The sequence below is a fragment of the Pundamilia nyererei genome, unplaced genomic scaffold (assembly GCF_000239375.1).
Source record: "Pundamilia nyererei isolate P.nyererei 1_Seehausen unplaced genomic scaffold, PunNye1.0 scaffold00215, whole genome shotgun sequence".
Classification (NCBI taxonomy): Eukaryota; Metazoa; Chordata; class Actinopteri; order Cichliformes; family Cichlidae; genus Pundamilia; species Pundamilia nyererei.
In genome coordinates this window covers 763,043-782,867 of record NW_005187616.1, presented here as the reverse complement: position 1 = coordinate 782,867, position 19,825 = coordinate 763,043, and the positions used below count along the sequence as shown (strand labels likewise).

Below are 19,825 nucleotides of genomic sequence, written 5' to 3'. Positions count from 1 at the left end.
GTGTGTGTGTGTGTGTGTGTGTGTGTGTGTGTGTGTGTGTGTGTGTGTGTGTGTGTGTGTGTCGAGGTGTGGGTGGAGGGGGTATTAGTCACCAGAAATGGCACAGAGCCGCTCTCTCTCTCTCCCTCTCCCTCTCTCCCAGTAAGTGGGTCACTCCATCTGGAGCAGAATATGGAAAAACAGCAACACAACATTTTCTACCAAACAGCTTAACACACACACACACACACACATACAGACACGTAGAAGAAAAAACGCTTGTTTCAGTCTGTCTGAAGTCAAAGTACCAACACTGAAGCGTTAGCCAGTCGGCTGCTTAGGTCAGATATCACTCATTTAGATACTGGATTAGATCTAAAGGGGTTCAAGAGTTTATTCTTTAGATCTCTAAAATGCAAACTAACTATGTGTTAGTTACCTTTTTCATGTATTACATGGATTTTTTTAATCACTACCTGAACCTAGTTAAAAGCGCACCTTCTGACGGACTGTGGACTAACTTTTACAGTGCTGTGGAAAAGTATTTGCCTCTCTCTAGATTTCATATTTGTGTCACTTAAATGCTTCAGATCATCAAACAAATGTTAATATTAGACAAATATAACCTGAGTAAATGCATAATGCAGTTTTTAAATTTATTAAGAGAAACAACGTTATCCAGACCTACCTGACCCTGTGTGAAAGAGTAGTTGCCCGCAAAACCTAATAACTGGTTGTGCCATCCTTGGCTACATGAACTGCAATCAGGCATTTGTGATAACTGGCAATGAGTTTTTCTCACCGATGTGGAAGAATTTTGGCACGCTGTTCTTTGCAGAATTGTTTTAATTCAGCTACACCGAGGGGTTTCAAGCATGAACAGCCTGTTTCAGGTCATGCCAAAGCATCTCAATCGGATTTAAGTCTGGACTTTGATGCTGACCTTAACTGAGGAAAATAGGCCTGCAGTTCTTTAGATGGTGTTGTGGGTTCTTTTGTGATCTCCTGGATGAGTCATCAATGCACTGTTGAAGTAATTTTGGTATTCCCACCACTCCTGGGAAGGTTCATCACTGTTCCAGTTTTTCTCCATTTGTGGATAATGGCTTTTGCTGTAATTCTCTAGAGTCCCAAAGCTTTAGAAATGACTTTAATTTTTTAAATTAGGTTGAAATTTCTAAAACAAACGAGGACCTCCTGTAGTACTTTAGAAAAGCTGTTGTACCTCTAAATTTCCAGTAAGGTGTTTTACTTTCTGAGAGCATTGCCACCGGGTGGTTATCATCTGTAGAGGATTTCTTTTCTCATATATTGAGGTTTCTCACATGACATCATCTGTACATATAGAACGAGACACAACCATCAGTTTGGTGCGTGGCTCCTGTAGGTTGCTGGCTGTTGCTGGGTGAAATTGGCTGCAAAGAGCGTGTTTCACCAAAAACCTCATTATGGTCACTGTGGTTGCCTGTAGTTTGCGTAGAAGATACCAGCGTGTCCACAAACACAGGCCAGCCACCACCGGGCAGCAGTACTGTAATGCACTTCAAAGCACTTTAACGGTTTTACTGCCACTTTGAGAGTTGCTGGCAAGTTTGTAGACAAATCAACCACAACAATCACAAGGTTTTTCTTCCAACTGATCAAAGAGCGTTTTTACCTAGCGACCAGATTGTTGTAGACAGGTGTTTAGTCCTGAGTGATTGGGGCCTTTTTTATTCATCGTATTTTGTCACCAAGATTGTCACAAGTCCACAATAATATAAACTTGTCCACCACTAGGGGGTCAATGTCTACAAAAGTCCTGTTGTGAAGACAGCAACACCACGTGAGAAACTGGGACTGTTGTAGAGGGCCGTTCAGTTCTAATCAATAATAATTTTCTCGCTTTATGAGCTTTTCACTCCACAACAGTGCCAGTGCGCTGCATTGTCTGCTTTGCTCTAGATGGGAGCACAATTTATGAAATTAACATACTATGAACTTGAAACTACTCATTGAGACCATGACCCCATCAGGAAAATGTTTACTAAGATCATAAATCAAGCGGGAAATTTGCCATTTTAACCAAATTACTTCTTTTTACACCAGATGAGTTATCCCACACTGGGCATTAAAAAATAATGCAGGGTTAACGCTGTAAGGGCGTCTGTTACATCATTTTTTTAGTCTTTATACCAAAATTGGTGACAACCTTTGATTAGCAGTTGTGTGAATAACTGGTAGAGAAAAACACTCAGCTGTGCAGCCTCTGTGGAGCTCTGTGTGTTCTTATTGAAGGTGTTATTGTTGGGATTTGAGGCTCCATTTGAGAGTCAACTGAAAGCAGCCAGTTTTTCTGACCGGCCTGTGTGTTTTACTAATAACAGTGTGACTGTATTATTAAAGGATTTCCATAAACACTGTCATTAACACGACTGACTCAGTTTGGCTCTGTCAAAAAACAGACTCCAGCCTTTCTTTCACCTGTTTGGTCAAACTGTAAATGCTACCTTTATTCCTAAGGAGTGCCATCTTTTTTCACTAATACGTTATCTGAATAATTTATTATGAAAACTGCATTTATGAATCAACATTTGTATAAAGATGAGTGTCAGTTCATTCTCGACTGAAACTGACACACAAGAGCATCAAGAGTGTGTCAGTGTCTGACCGAGCTGTTTCACCCCCACGGTTACAGCTCATAGCTAATCATCCTGTTTAGAGGAGCATGCTGACTCCAGATAACATTTGAAGCATTATAAGGAAAAAGTCGAGATATAAATCTTAAGTGCTGTTATTGGTTGCAAGACGAGAAGAAAATGATGATGGGGATGATGGGGATGAACAAACGGTCTAAACAAGCCGCTTCAGTCCTGCTGCTCTGATTCACGGGGAGAGAAATCACTTCATCCTGATGACTCACTGATGAGTTCAACAGGCAAAAAACCCTCCGAAGATAAATAGATGGATACACTGTGTGCTCAAAAGTATATGGACATCCTTGTTCACAACCTCTAACGGATTGGCTGCTCTTTGACAAGGATCTTTTCTTAGATCCTTAACAGTGCTGTAGGGGTCCTAAGGGTGGATTTTGGTGACTGTGGACTTTTCCTGTTTGCTGAGACCACAAAACATTTTTTCTAAACTTTGACTGAGTCCTGTGTTTCCTAAAAGCAACCATAGATTATATGAGTTATGATGGAGCCACTAGTAGTAGATAGATTTTGGACTGCAAAAATGTTTATGAAAGATTCACAGATGTTGGTCAACTCAACACATTTACCTCACTGTATTTATATAAAATTGAATCTTGTTACACTTTCTTTTATAACATTTTTGCTTGTTACGAAGGAGTTCTGCAGGTTTGAGGATTTCAGCATGTCTCAGTCTTCTGCTTCTCTTGAATATCTCAATATACAGTAAATCAAAACTGGGAAACGTAATAGGGAACCATCTGATGTGCAAATTTCCCCAAATTTCTCAAGATGAAACTGAAAAAATGTCCCTAAAGGCCACAACAGAGACAACACTCCCTTTACATTTCAATGGATTTGGTACTTTCATTATGTGAACAGAACACCCAAGGACACTATTGTAAAATGAGTGTGATGTGCTTTATCTCTGTCATAAGGCAATCTCCAAAATCCCAGCTGCAAGTGTCTAAAAAAAGAGAGAGAGAGAGAGAAGCAGCGGTTGAATGTTTCATCACTGGTATATTGACACAAACATCTGAACACAGCAGAACAAAGTGAAGCGTAATTAACACAAACCAATTTATAATAAATAGACACGAAGAGGTTGAACAAATCAGATTGTACATACACACATTTCAGTATATTAATAACAACAACTTTTATACATTTGTACAAAAATAGAATCATTAGAGACATCAAAAGCCTCTCTCAAGTTCAAAAAAATAAATATCTGCTTGACACTTGCCAACAGTATATTTGAGAGTCTCTGATTTGTCAAACACAAAACACGAACTCTAAAAGAAACATCTGTGAGCAGTAAATATTTCTGTCTGTCTTTGCAGTTACATGTTTTTCTGTCTGACAGCTGCAATCTGCAAACGTGATACAGATGCTGATTGGACAGTAAAGCCAGTGCAAAACAGAGTCTGAAATAGAAAGGGTCAATTAGCCTCATGGCTGCAAATGTGATAAAATATCAACCAGCACACTGCATAAACAACAACAGGATTGTTAGGTGAGTAAACAACTGTACGACTAGATTAAAAGCCCAGTCTGTTAACTTTTCACAATATAAATCTGAGGTGCACCCACATCCAAAACTTAGAAAATCCACAACAACGTGTACAGTTATCAATCAACAAGGTACCCTCACATGTAACACAAACTGTGGGCTGTATTCTTTGTATCTTGGAACCAGTTGTGATCTTTTAAATGTCTGTCATAAATCAGCTTTTAAAATCATACAAATTCAGTCAGGCAAAGTTTGGACCTTTGGGCCCACTAATGCCCACTAATCATCCTCAAGACCCCTCCAAACCCCCTAGGGTCCTCTGGAAAGCTATTAAAGACCTCAGGAAGTTTCACAAGGACTGAATTAACCTCTTTATGGACCTCACGGACCCCATCAGAGACCAGAATTTGAATATATACTCAGGGAAACTTGGCAAAATCATCAGTGATTCTCACGTACCTGTGCAATATTCTCAAGAATATTTATACAATTTTAAGGAAATCTGCCTGTCATTAAGAGCCTTCCCTCAAAGTCTACAGTCTAGTACCTTGCAAAATCCCATTAGGGCTCTCAGGATACCTGTTCTAGGAACTTATGAAGGCCCTGGTAGAGGCAAATACCTTGGGGAACTACAACCTATATCTAAGTCCACCAGAATTCATTCTAGTACCTGTACAACCCTTATAATGATCTCACCCCTCCAGCACCTCAGAGTTCTCCCAAAGGCATTATCAGTTTTGTCAAGGCCCTCAGAAATCCCATTAATGACATTGACTTCAGGACCTCAGAGCTGTCTGACCAAGGACAATTATTATCCTCAGACTTCTACCACTACAGACTTTTACAGTGTACTTAAGAAACCTACAAGGTCATTAAGGACATCTCAAAACTTTTCAAGTTCCAGTGTTTGTAGGATTTCTAGGTAAAGCTAAGCTCACCCAAGTATCTCTGGAAGCCCAGAAGGGAGACCAATATGGACCTCGGGATCTGCACCATCTGCAGAGGTTTTCCTATCCCTCCTTAAGGACCTCATTTCTGCAGAAACCTCAATCTTTAGATAAATATACATATGAAGAGCATTATTTTTCATACCTGAATATATCTGAGTGAATTTTCCTCCCTGTATGTTTTAATTACATTTAGAAATGTCCGTTTGACCTTGAATTGAATCTGAAATGTATTCACGAATGCTTTATTCCAGCATCCTCAGATGTATCGTTCTCTTTGTCAAAAAACCTTGGAGGCCCATTACAGCCAGGTGATAAAAGAGATTAAATTCTTTCTATGACAAAAATTTAAGAGTCAACAGAACATGTTTTCAGTCTAATTTTGTGGCACAAATCTATGAATATTTTTTATTTCCATCTATTTTTCCAGCATCAATGGGCTTCTATATAACCTGCTAACAAATGCACCAAATAAACTCACTTACATGAACCATTATTTTTTTTTATAAGATAAAAAGTAAATCAGTAACAACATCAGAATAATGAATATTAGTCAACACTAATTTTCTTGTTTCACAATAGTATGAATATAAAACAGATATGAAACAATTCCTTTTCCATAATAACAGTTCATCATCTGCAGAAAAGTAAACAAAGAGTCAAATACCTTAACTTTTAAAAAAAATAATTAAATTCTTCCAACACGGGATTGTTTTGCACGCGGTCACACAAAGTTAAATGTGAAAACAAAAAGATTTAAATGATTTGGATTCCCTTTGCAAAGTTATACACATTTAAACTTAAAACAAGTGCAGATCTTACTGTGCACTTCCTTTGTTTGTAACTCAAGAAAAATCCCAGCAGATTACTCTGACAATCTTTCAAAAGTATTCATGAACACCAAAACTTGCATGTTTATGTTTGTCCCTCTGGAGCCATTCATTTGCCTCTGGAACCATTAGCCTCTTGAATTTTCAAAACTGCCACCATTTTCCAAAATTGCTATTAATTCCAGCCTAGAAAAAAGCAATCTTTATGTGTCGTGAGTATAAAAGGTGGACATAGCGTTCATGTCTGAAGAATGAATCCAATGTGGAAAGACGTTCGAAATTCATCCTTTTTAACATCTACCAGGAAGCATCTGCTCTGGATGCAAAAACATATCCAGTCTGGCAGAAGTCTGAGGAAAAAGGATGTTTGAACTTGACCTCTCTAGACCCTAACCCTAACCCTTGCTGAATATATGAGCTCAGTCGCGGGTTTATCATCACTTTGAATAAATCCAAACATAAGTTAATTGTCTAAACTGTCTAAACTGGTCTTAAAGGAGGATTGTTGAATAACAATCTGTAAGTCTTTAGCCAGGGTGTGCATGTGCACATACCGGTTTATGTGTGGTTTCATAGTCAGACCCACCCCATCGTCCGTCACATCTAGTTTCAAAACATTGAAGGCGGCAGTGAAATCTAGATGTGAAATCTTCCTCTAGAGGACTGAAAACAGGACCTCACAAACCAGTAGATGGTAAAAGATGAATACATACACCTTTTATCTTTTGAATTCCACATACTTGCCTTTGGGGAAGTCAAATTTACGCCTTTAAAGCTTCTTAAGAGCTACTTTGTTTCACATTTACAACATTTTTTACAGTTTCAAACATAAAACACAGGTTAAACTGCAATTGAACTTTCATTAGGACAATGTAACTAACACTGAAGAGACTGCTGAATATGATCCAAAGAAAGAGAGAGTTATATGTGTCAGACCTACAGGCGTCACATAAGCTGCACGTGCTGTGCAGGTTGAGAGATTATCCTTCTATAACCTTGATATGCATACAGCAAATGGTAGGCAGGTAGGGGTCAATCCAAGAAATCTAGTTGAAACAAAAGTACCTCAACAATTTATCCCCTGTTCACAAAAATTTTTGGAAAACAAAGTTGAGCTATGATACAAACAAAACTGAGGTGTAATTTAAGAGTGTAATTTTAAAGTGGACTTATATTTGGTCAAATGTGTATCTTTTTGTTTTTTTGCCACATTTGGTGGCCATCATGAATTTTCAAAAGGCTAATGATTACCTGTGAACATTTTGGTACTGATGAAGTACTTCTCTGGGAAAAACATAACTTTAATGTCATTTCTTTCTCAAAACACTTTGAAAAACCTCCATCAACAAATGTGACTTTGTAGGCCAGACTGGAGCTTAAAGAGTGATTAACATAATCAGACTACATACCTTTGCTTTAAAAACAGAGCTGTTGAAGTTGAAAGATATTGTTTGTAAAGAAGCCGGTCTTTAGTTGCATTAACACACTGTTATGAAATTAAAGAGATTAAACTGATAATCAGATTACAAAGCAAAAAAAAACTAAATAATGCAGCAAAGATCATGTTAAATGAAAATGATTAAAGAAAGTTTCTTCTGACCTTGAAAACAGATGTTTGTAAATTATGACAAGAAACCACAGTTACATTTCCTACTCTGTAAATAAAAGTAATCTGATTACATGAAAGAGTTTTTCATTTCATTTCGGTATTTTGATGCTATGATAAATCTTCTCAGCTCGCACTGTAAAAACAATATTTTTTAGATAATTTACTTCATCTGTAACATCTTAAATATGTTTTTAGTGTGAATAAAAAAAACAGAGGTGGAAGGTGTGATGTGTGAAAAATGTTGTGAGCGGTTCATAATAAATGTGGAAATCTGACAGTTTGTTCCACTTGTTAAACAAATGCATTGTGTGGAATCTGAACACTTTAAGTCTCAAATGTTGCCAGGTGTTCTTTAAGAAGTTGTCGTCCGTAATCCAAACCTTGCTTGCATTCTTCCATTTGCTTCCTTTCCAGTCTCCTCTGTAAAGCTCCGCCCCCTTTGGCTAGGTGACAGAGAGTTTCCGGGACTCTGAATGCCGTTAACATCCACCTATCCTTCTGGAGGCGTTGATGACACGAGCCGCTTACTCTCTGCTCGCTCCAACTGAAAGCACAAGCAAAATCTTAAAAGTAAATGGCCTCTTGGCATATTCTCGCGATGTCCCGCCTCCTCAGCAGCTGGAGTCCTCGCTGCCGGTGCCTCCTCCTCCGGCCTTGCTGGCAGCTGATGAGCTTACCGAAATCTGGCAGCCATTTGTGACGTGACTCATGACCTTCTGTTTCAGCTGAGCGACCTGTTCTCGTAGCATAGCGGCGGTGGAGGCCAGGTCCGAGTTCTGGCTCTTCAGGACTTTCACCTTCTCCTCCAGCCGTGAGATGCGCTCCAGCTTCCGCTTGCGACATTTAGATGCGGCAATCCGGTTGCGAAGTTTCTTGCGTTCTGCTTTGATTCGCTCCTGTGTCTCCAGGTCGATTGGCGAGAGCGACGGTGGCGAGGTGGGGTCCCCTGCAGGATGAGGGACCTCAGGGACAGTCTGCGGGGCATCCAGGCCTCGAGGGTGTGGCTGAGGTGCTCCAGCTCCACCGTGGCCTGAGCCTCCACCATATGCCATCTGCCCTCCAGGGTATGGCATCTGGCCCGGGTTGTAGCTGCTCAGGTTGGTGTAGATGGGCATATCTCCGCCTGACATCAGATTCCTCTGGTAGGACGCCTGCAGGGAGACACTAGAGGATGAAGGCGGAGACATGGGCCCACCTCCAACCAGCTGGTTCTGCTTGTGAAGGTCTGCCAGTGCCTTGACAAAGCCATCAGCAAATCCTTCTTGCTCGTTGGTGGCCTGGTTGCGGTACATGAAGGGATTGGTGGAGTTTGGCACCGGGCTGGTGGTGACCAGCCCCTGGTTGGACTGAATGATCAGGTGCTCCAGATCTGGGGACGCCAGCTTTAGCAGGTTCATGTCTGCTGAGGATGCTGCAGAGGACGCTGCTGATGTCATCAAGGAGCTGTTGCTAGCCAGCCCCAGGATGTTGGGGTTCCCACCCCTCCCTCCTGCTCCACCACCACTGGGGAAGTGGTGACTTCCTGCCATTGACATGGCTTTCTTACTCATCAGCATCTTGTTTCCCGAGTAGCGCTCGTATTCGGCGATCTGGCTGAAGCCGGGCACAGCGGGGGAGTCATCGTGGTAGAAAGGAGTCTCCATCTTGGCCGTCATTGACAGAGAGGCGTCTCAGAAGAAATCTTCATAATCAGATTAACCTGAATATGAGAGCTGATTGAAACGTTCCACTGACGTCTGCGTCTGGAGGATGAAGGCAAGACGAAGAGAAGAAAAAGAGTTCCTGCAGGAGGAAGAAACATGTTTGTGAGAGGAAGAGGAGGACCAAAACAACAGGACAATCACTACCCCTCACCTCTCATTCTCCTGCTCTGTTTGTGGGTTAATTTCACCCTGAGCTAAGGCTGAAGGAACACAGCCACCTCTAATTTGACAATCATGCTCACCATCTTTTCTATTTCAGAAATGTATTTTCATGACATCAAATATGTGTCTGCATTCACGTCTTCATACTGTTTGTATCCTTGTTTGTTCCTGATTTTACAGACAACATGCCTCACTGCATTATGACTCAGTGATGTTCATCAGAAACAAAAATGTTTTAATAGCACTTGCATATCCAGCTCCAAACTTAACTACACCTTGTTCTGAAAATATGCTCAGTTGTATGGCCTCTAAACTTGACAGATTATTGCTTGTAAATATTTCATTTACAAAAAAATTGGATTAAAGCTTCTTTTCAGTTGTCTGTGCTATCAAAAAACCAAGAGGTTTAATTTACAAGCAAATTAAAGGCACACGGGTTTTCTAATTGTATGAATAATGAGAAATATGTTCTTCTTATTTTAGTCCTGCTGATTATTTCCAACTACACCCTCCTGCACTGTAGCCAGTCGTCCTTGTTCTACTCTGCAGTCTCTGTGAGCTCAGCACATGAACCAGCTCTCCACCTGTTGCAGGTTCTGGTTAGGGTGATGCTTGAAGTCCCAGCAGAGCAGAACAAAGAAGCCATTGCCAGCTGCAGTCCAGGAGGGTGGAGTTGGAGTCCATCTAAACATGGGATGAGAAACTGAAAGAAATGAAAAACTGTCATATCAGCAACCCAACCAGTGTTTCCCACTAATGTGAGTTCTTCATAGTAACATCTCTAACTGATCAGCTAACCCTATAGCAATAATATGAGCTGCTAAAATTCTCTAAAAACCAAGAAAAAGTTCTCCTTTACAAGAGGCTACACTGGTGGATTCTTTATGAAAAGAAAGGAGCCCCACAATTCACAACACACAGTGTTCTACACTTTATACTTACAAGCTGCTGATATGTTTCTGACCTCCAACGACAGGCTGTTACACTTAGACCTAAATTCAATATGCTGCTGTAATAAAATCTGCTTCCTTGCAAGTTGTCGCTTTCTGAGAACAGCAAATATTTGTGAGTCTTAATAAAGGCAGTTGGTGCAGTGGGTCATCTCTCCTGGGAGACGGGGGAATATGAGTGGACAGGATGAGCAACTAATGTAACTATGACAAACATTTCCACTTTTAAAAGGCAACAAACGTCTACACTTGGAGGATGATCCTAAAGCAAATCCACCATGATCCTTGCATGGGTCTTCAGTAAGGCTGTTACGGTGTAAAAACTAGAGCTGGCTAAGTAAACGATACAGGATCCTGTCAAAAAACAGTTATTACAGAGTGTCTTACACATCCCTGATTATGTCGAGATTTCCCTCCAAAGGTGAGATTTACAGCTTGTTTAAACTTGTTCACTGGGCTGCTCCACTAGTGAAACCTTGATATGATGAGCACTGATGGTCTGATAGAAAGGAGTAGATGTACTCCTGAGAAGAAAGCTCAACGTTAACATGACCGTTGCTCACTGCAGGAATCCATCATGCTGTAAACATTATAGAGGAGTCTGTTTCAGGTATTTATTGAAGTCTCATTAAATGGACAAGCTGTCGCCTCGTTCTCTTTCAGCAGATTTGCAGACGTGGGTGAAAAAAATGACATGCGCTCAAGTTTGAAAATCCTGGGATTTCTTGGGCAATTTTTTCCAAACTATAATGTCTGATTGTGTGAAGTGATTTTAGTGAAACTTCACTTTTGAATTGATTGAATACTTTTGTAGTATGCAGTATTTTTTGTAGATGCTTTGTGTGAGCTATTCTACTTGCTGTTATAGGTTTTGTTTGACATTTTGGCTGCTGCTACAGTATTTTATCAACTTTTGGGAAAAATAAAGCATGTCTCATATCCTATGAGTTACTGACTCAGAGAGTCAATTCAGGTCAGTTCAAACTTTACCAGCATGTGTATGGTCGTGTATTTTTAAAGTTTCTATCTCTGCAGCAAGAGGAGCTGAAGCGACTACACGACAGTGAGCTAATTTACTCAGAATCTGACCGGTCTGAATGCCTGCAACAAGATCAGCTGCACTCACTCCTTGAATCGTCTTTGGATGATACACCCAGTCATACCAAAGCTTGGAAAATAACCATTTGTGTTCTAGGATATAAATGTCATAGATTTGAAGAAAACATTGCACAACCATTTTTTCCCAAACCACAACATTTTCTAAACCTAACTCATTAGCTTTGATAACAAGTGACTTCTTATCAGTAATTAATGATACATTAACGATCACCTAAACTGAGTGTAAAAATCAGTCATGGAATGACCCGACTTGTGGTCTCTGGTGTGAGCAGTGAAATGATTCATTCGACTGAAATTAGGGCTGTTCCTGACATTTAATTTGTGTTTTGTATCAGGAGGGAAACTAACACTAGGAAAACAATGAAAACTGGGCACATTCCAACAGAATGCGGTTAAACATCGGTCGTACAAATTTACGAACCATTTGAAATCATTATTCACCTCCCCCAATAATTACTGTTTTAAATGTCACTGAAGAGTGGGAAACTTTGTCTAATGTGTTACGCTGCTCACACGCAATGCTAAATTAATTTGCCGAGCGTTGCTAATGTCAGTATGGCTAGCACATGTGGCTCTCCGTCCTTGCATGCTTCCACGTGCCTTGTGGTTAATGTGGTTTTCATTTTGCTTCAGTTCTTATGTCAGCTTACTCTGACACCACTGATGTCCTGCAAACCCGATCTGGTTGGTGCGGATGCCAAACTTCGCACATTTACATCCTCTTGTCAGAAAAAGGAGGGCCCTCCGTCTGTCAGCAAAGGTCGGCTTTTATCAAAATAATTCACTTAACCAGCTGGCATTTCTGGCACTGACCAGCAAGAGCAGCAAATTTAAAAGTCAAATTTGTCAAATATGTATGTGGACACGATGAAACTGGACAGATAAGATTTAATTTCATTAGATTAGAGTTTGAGGCTATTTCATGAACTGTGTTTAGGGTTGCCAGGTTGGGTTGCCAGATGGGTTAGATATATAGATTTCTTGGAGATGGTTTTGAAATAGGAGAGAAAGCTGGGGAATATGAGAGTGCTGGTGGGTATGGATAAACCCTCCAGAGATAATATCAAAGCACGTGTAAGCAGAGGATTTATTTATTTATTTTGTTGACAGCAGTTTGAGAGCGTTTTTAGAATATTTTATATTAAATATTAGAGATAAGTGTTGCACCTGTCTGAATGGATTGAAGTCTTTGTGTTTTAATGCTTCATTTCTTCTCTCTGTTTATCTGGCTTTACTGTGTGGGTAAAACAATAGTGTGTATTCTATATATAACAAGTGTTGTTGGAGCTTTACCCCTTTCAGTTCTTAACCTCTTCTCCGAGTCCAGAAAGACAGAAACCTCTAGTCTGTTTCCACAAAAGGGCAACACATGGGTCTGAAAATATTTTTTGCTGAAAAGGAAACACAGTGGTCGAGTTTGAGTTACACGGAGAGACAAATAACCAACACAGTGACAAGCGTCACTGTAATTCCTGAATCCTTTTCATGAATAAAAAAAAAGAAATTACAAAAACATCCCCTCTATCCTTTAACCGCAACAGTTCAGATGCAGTGTGTGTCATGTGGTGACGAAACTGACCACGAGGCGAGACGCTTGAGGAACTGATTCAGCTCAGGTCCACCGTCACCTCGACTCTTTGCTTCCTTATAATTTAATCAGAGCAGCATATTGAGAAATAAGAGAAAAAACCCTCAGAGTAAGAAACAGCAGTCAAGGTCATGCGTGAGGAAGATCTCCCCACAGAAGAGGAGTGAAAACGTCAGATAGAAGTTAGTGTGATAATCACGGGCTGCACACAGGTGATTATCTGAGCTCAGGTGACTAACAGCAGCCCAGCACGATGAGTCTGAAGCTTACAAAGACAAACAGGCTAATGTGACATTGATGCAACTCTTAAAGTTAAAACAAGGGACAACAGGCGTCACTTGATGCTTAAGCTAATGCAAAAACAGCTTAAACATCATGGCTCTGAACATACTGGAACTTCTAAGACTTTGAATTTTTATATTCTATTCTATCAGCTTTTAAAGTATGTCTGGTCTGAGATGTTGAACCAGTAAGAGCGATCTGGTAGGCTCTAATGGATGCATATTGTTATGATTATTTAGTGTCTGTAGCATCATTGTCTCCAGACTTTTCAGTCTGGAGGCAACACCTAAAACAAAGTTTTAAAATAAGTGGTAACTGTTTTATTTAACCCAGCCTATAATCTATTTCTCAATCTTGCTGAATAATGATCATATAAAACAAATTTTACGTTCATTATTAATACTGGTAGAAAACATGTGAAGATTATGTGTATGATTTGAACTTGGGTTTGCTCATTTCAGTTTAGTTTTTACTGTAAAAGTTTACTTTTTAAAATTTATTTTATTTATTTTAATTTATTTAATCAGTCTCAGTTTTAGTCTTTTTAATTCTTAATTTGTCTTAAATTATTTATTTTATGCAGGGTTTCTCTCAAGGTTTTAGCAAAGTCAGAATAGACATTACAGCCCGATCTCACGGCAACAAAACATGACATGGTGACAAAAAAGCAACCTGTTTATTTGTGTTCATGGACACAAACGGTCACGTGTTTTCATGTCAGTCAGTCCACGTGATGAGAACTGGTGTTCAGGGAAAAACAAAGCAAACAGAAAGACGAGAAAATTCATGACCAGAAACAAATCAGTAGATTCAAGACTTTGATTATTTCACAAGCTGTTGGGTAATTACAGTAAAACAGCTTTGTGATGGCAGTTGAGAGTCAAATCTTTAAAAAAAATGCTTCAAAGCATCATCAGGCAGCTTGTGAATCCACATTTTACCAAATTCACAAAAGCGAGAACTGCAGATATGTTTTATTTTATTTCAGTTATCCAAAATCATCTCAGCAAAAATATTTTTCCAAATCTCCTTTTTATCTTTATTTCCATCAACAAGAGTGAAATTAGTTAGTTTTTAGATCAGTTTTAGCTTCCTTTACCTTCAACCTGCATAGGTGGAGTTTTTGTCCTTTATTAAAAAGGAACTTGCAAATGACCACAACAGTAGCCTGAAGGTGCTTTATATCATAAGGTAAAGACTACGTTAACTCACAGAATTAAAATAAAAATTAGAATAAAAATAAAAAAAATATTAAAAAGTAAAAAGCAAGCAGTTGGCGACAGTGGGAAAGATAAACGAATTTTTAACAGGAAGAAACCTCTGGGAGACCCAGGCTCAGGGAGGAACAGCCATCTGCTGTGATTGGTTGTGGATGAGGGGAAGACATATGAGACCAGACAGATGAAAGACCATATTCAGGAACACAAAAAACCACAGAGGAGCCAGAAAACTACAGATTATAAGATGTGACAGTTTTCACAAACTCATTTTGGTTTTCATTGCACAGCACGTAGTTTGAAACGATGACAGCCTAGTCCTGTCACATGTCATGTAACATTTGAGTGCTACGCCCACAAATACTTTTCCCTTTTTTAAACATTTTCAATCCACACAAAAACACTAAAACATTGTCAAGAGCTCACCAAAGCAACACATGCCATTGTAACCCTACCCAGATAGAAATGTTAGCTAGTCATAAGCCTTTTGTTTTTCAAAAGCTCTATTTTCAGTTCCTTTAAATCCTGTTTACATTTGGACAAAAGGAAAAAATACACAAGAAAGGTTATACAAAATGCCCATATATGTGTGGACAGGGCTTGAGAGGTCATGCTAGATTAGTCTGAAACTGTCTAAACATGAAGAGGTGGCACGAGAGTGCGACGGCCATCTTCTACATTTATGCCCCAAACTGTTAAGATTGCACTGCCCTTCACATCTAGCTCTGGGCTTCAAAGAGAGTCTGGCAACCATTCACAGCATAAATGGGTGGGGATGGATCTGACTGATAACATTATAAATCCCACCCTGAGAAAATATGTTCACAGCTCGTATGCCATGTGAACTTATTTTGTTTCACTTTTGAGCAAGTGGGCATCGTTTTTCGAGTTTTGCATCTCCAGCTCCAGTATGAACCCACCACTTATTCCACTGTACGAGCTGGGAAAGCACTGGAATACATCAGCATTTCCATGCTTCCTCCCACCTACAGACATTTAACTCCTTCTTCCAGCCCTCGCCTCAATGCTCCTAAACAAAGCAAGGCGCCTTCCCCACTGTCATCGTTAGTTAGTGAGCAGCGTTTAGAAATCTGGACATCCCACTTTCTTTTACAGACAAAGCAGATGTTTCTAGAGCAACGTCACCTACTTCCAAGGTGCATAAAGAAGAGCATTATTCTAAAAAGGTATAGAAAACAGCCAACCTTACACATTCATGTGCATATCCACCAGTAATCCTCGATGTGATTAGTTGTTTTCTGTAAATGTCCTATTTAAAATGTTGGCTGTAATCTGTTTTATAGCTGACTGATGAGGTCAGAAATGTGTTGGTCAAACAGTAAAGTTCTTACTACTGCAAGTTAACTTCCTCCACAGAACTCCAGCTAACATTCGAATGTTTCTCAAAACTGGCAGGGAAGCTTTAAACAACACAACACAAACACAACTCTGACTGTCTTTAGTCCAAAAACAACACAACACTTGAGCTGGAAGTGAACGTCAGCTCGAAAACATTAGTTGCGCTACTTTAGCTGCAGAAACCAGCAGAAACAGTAAACCTGCTTAATTAATGAACCACACTGAGAATAAGTAAGTCCAGCTTTAACAATGTGTCTTATTACATGTGATTAACCAACACAGTGGCACAAAGAGGTACAAAACCCAATATGTTTTCACTTTACAGACATTTCCATGCATGTGTAGTCATGCTGTTAAGACAAGATACAGGTCATTATTCCCAAAGGTCAGAAGATCCCTGTGTTACAGCAGCCGAAACATTAAACACAGCCTGCAGCAAGTAGAGTAGTTAAAAAACAAAACAAAACAAAAATAAAAAACACTATGACAAAACAAAATAGCTCCATAAGGTAAAACAAAACAAATCAGAGGAGCTGTAAAACAGCAAAAAAAAGAAAAGAAAAAAAGGAGCTCAAAAGATAAAAAATAAAAAACTTTGCAAATTTAAAAAAAAAAGTATAAGAGTATAATAAAATAAAATGGGTCTATACCGTAAATTTGCTCAAAAAAGGGTGTCTGGACCCCGGACCTCTCTTTGCATCTCAGATCAAAAGCACAGTCACAGCTGGAAACTCCCAATCACACCCAACACAGCAGTTTATTATTATTATTATTATTATTATTATTATTATTATTATTATTATTATTATTATTATTAATGTTATTTGTGGCCAATGAAAATCACTGCCCTCTGCTGGACACACGACTTCCTAAACGACCTCCAGTGCAGTGTTCTTCCTTATTTATCATCCAACATGTTCACATTTTCCACAAACACTCCCAAATCCGATGGTAACGTAACTACTCAAACTTCATAAGTACTTAACTATTTTAATTTTCTACCGCTTGTCACAGCTGCCTCCCCGCTTCTAATCCCAGCACTGTGCGGCGTGTTAGTCAAAAAGCTGATTTTTTTTTTTAACATAGAATAAAGAAATATGAAGTGCGCAACAGTTCATTAAACCAGCTGCAGCATTCAAAGCCTGCTTACATGTTACAGTAGATGTGACAGTGATGAATATAAATCCCAGTAAGCAGTGAAACAGTCGTCATATCACACCGAAGCTCGTTAATAGAAAGGTCAAACACCTTCATCCTCCTCAATGCTGTGTAAGCTATAATTTATAATAACAGGTAGTTTTCAGTACCGACACTCTGATCAGTCCTCTCCTCTCAGGACTTCATCAGGTGAAGTTCCGTCAACTTCAGACCGGGTGAAACCAGCGCGAGGCATCATTAACACTACCACCATCATCCTCCCCCTCCTCATCACCGTCCTAACCGACCGCGGCTCGGTGTCTCATCTAACAAAGTCCAGCATGACGAGGCTGGGAGGCGATGAGAGCGGGAATAATGTCTGATAAAGGCTGATACTCACAGAGAGACAGGGAGAGCTGCTGAACCATCCGAGAGCAGAGAGACTGACTCAGAGAGAGAGCGAGGAAGAGCGGCTGAAGTCTCTCTCCATCACAAAGTGACTCACTCTGACGCTTTCTGCTCCTTATCTCTCCAACGCGCCTCTAATGAGCGCCTTTATTTATACACTGACATACTTCACACGGGGAACATATATATGTGATATATATGAGCCGCATAAAGGTTGAAAGCCGTGCCTCACAGGTTGGTAAATTGATGGACCCCCGAAAAAGAACCCCCCACACCGACTCTTCCTCTAACGTCCGCTTGAAGATGACTCCCCCTGAATCAGTCCCTTACACTCCCTTACAACCTGATTCTGAGAGGGGTTTGGACTCCACTCTGACCTCACGCATGACCTTTCCTGGACGTAATTTAGCTTTTTTTTTTTTTATCCCCGACATTATCTCACACTTGTCACTTTTAATCTGTCATCTCACATATATAGGTGTACATGTTCACTTATGCAAAATTTGATATTTTCTACTTTTGAAATACAAAAGAGGCTCAGCTGTGGAGGCTGGAGGGGTTGGTAGTGGAGTAAATTATTTGACCTTTTTGGTACATAAGAGACCCAAATTGTACAAGTCACAGATGTTTGTGCTTTATTTGATTCATGAATTCAGTTTGATGATTAATGATCCACAGTGTGGTGGCTTACAGGTACGCCTGATCCCGGGAGGAAATCAAACAAACTGAACATGGAAGCAGCTGAAAGTCGCTTTTATTAATAAAAATTACGTCGCTTGGTTAACTTTAGGCATTGAGGACTTGGTTATTCTGATTCAGTAAATTGATGCCTTCTTGCTTTTCCTACACACAATTTGCACGTATGACATAAAACTACACAAATAATACACAACAAATTTGTGCTCACTGTCCTGAAGAATCTGTATAATTAGTTTCTGTGAAAAACAAAAATTTACTTTTTTGTGGACTGTAAGACTGGACTGTAATTACACATCCTTCTAACAACTGTGCAAAGAGTCTTTTTTTATCTGTTACTCATAACTCAGGCTTAGATACATCACACCCACTGATCGACCGGACCAGTCCCACAACTAAAAAGCAAATATTCACAAAAAAAGTCATGAAAAGTAAACTATTGGTTTGTGTTTATGGATTTAAATTGTCAGGTTTCAGTGTAAGTCAACGGGACTGACTCATCCAGAAAGTTGTATATTTTAAAGCGTGTCACAAAGTGTCAGAGTGTCGTTGATGGTTAATTTATTTTTCTTACAGTTAAGTGGAAAAGTGAAAAACCTTAAGCTTTATTTTAACAGTTACTGAAAGATGTTTCAATGATCAGTAGTTCATGCAACAGTAAAAAGTGTGACAGCCAACCCCGGTCCATCCTATATTTATATATATCCCTGCAGGGAATGTGTCGTAACGGCAGCCGTGAAAACAGATTCTTAAGGGAACTGGGAACAGTTACATTTTACAGTTACATAAGAAAGTTGTTTTTAGTGTCTACAAAGTAACTGATTTTAAATTAATAACTTAGTAAAGAAGAATTCAAATGATTTGTGAAAATCTGTCAAATTTTAGAACCAAAACTGGGTCTGTGGTGTGAGCAGCAAAATGATTCCAACCTCCAAATAAGCGTTTTTCACCAGTTAAAAGAGGAAAATATTTATTTTGTGTATGTGGCTATAAACAAGTGCATACATGATTGCGGTCAGGTTGAAAAAAATATGCCAAATACAGAGCAATACAAAAGTGGCCCAGACCAATAAAACCAGAGCATAAAGCTTGTAAAAAAACAAAACAAAACAAAAACTATATATGTTTAGACAGCATATAAAGACATACAAGAATATTCTCATTTTGCTTTTTAAGAAAATCAAGTGCCATTTTACAGTATGTCTCCATGTTTGACAATTTGTTGTTCCACTTTCAGTGAATCTAATAAGTAAAAAAAAACTTATTGTGTTTGGTTTTTCTGTAATTTTCTGACTCTTCGTTGGGCCTGTTGTAGCCTCAGTTTTAGCCAGTTTATGTTACCTCTTCACAGGTGATTCAGTTTCCGTTCTGCAGACTTTGGAGGACGTACATAATTATAACTTTTGTGTATATCAGTTAAGCTATGTGTTTATCTGTGTTTACTTAACTTTTCTTCTTATGCCTCTATAACATCTTTCACCTTTCTGTCATTCAACTAAAAGTTAATTTAACTGAAGAAAGTAAGCAAGTCTGCAAACACCATTTTAAAGAGTGAGAGTGCTTTGAGGTGTTCATATCCTCTTTAATTTATTTTTAATACTTTTATGCTGCTGTATCTTCTTCCATAAAGGTTTAAATATAATTTTAAAGAACT

At 39.3% G+C, this 19,825-nt stretch overlaps 1 protein-coding gene across 3 annotated transcripts; it reads right to left on the bottom strand.

The window, feature by feature from the left end:
- Positions 1–3,717: 3,717 nt before the first annotated feature.
- Positions 3,718–17,582, bottom strand: june (JunE proto-oncogene, AP-1 transcription factor subunit). 3 transcript variants are annotated; one of them, XM_005748174.1, is made up of 2 exons: positions 17,468–17,582; positions 3,718–9,332 (listed from the first exon to the last, which is right to left on the bottom strand). In XM_005748174.1, exon 2 carries the CDS (start codon positions 9,203–9,205, stop codon positions 8,162–8,164), a length of 1,044 nt encoding a protein of 347 aa, XP_005748231.1. In that variant the 5' UTR covers positions 9,206–9,332; positions 17,468–17,582; the 3' UTR covers positions 3,718–8,161. The 3 variants fall into 3 exon arrangements, with proteins under 3 accessions (XP_005748231.1, XP_005748232.1, XP_013770132.1); XM_005748175.1 differs by having other exon boundaries at positions 3,718–9,292; XM_013914678.1 differs by lacking the exon at positions 17,468–17,582 and adding an exon at positions 17,238–17,450.
- Positions 17,583–19,825: the final 2,243 nt, after the last annotated feature.

Coding starts and splice junctions, on each gene's coding strand:
- june (XM_005748174.1), bottom strand. CDS start 9,205: ATGACGGCCAAGATGGAGACTCCTTTCTACCACGATGACTCCCCCGCT.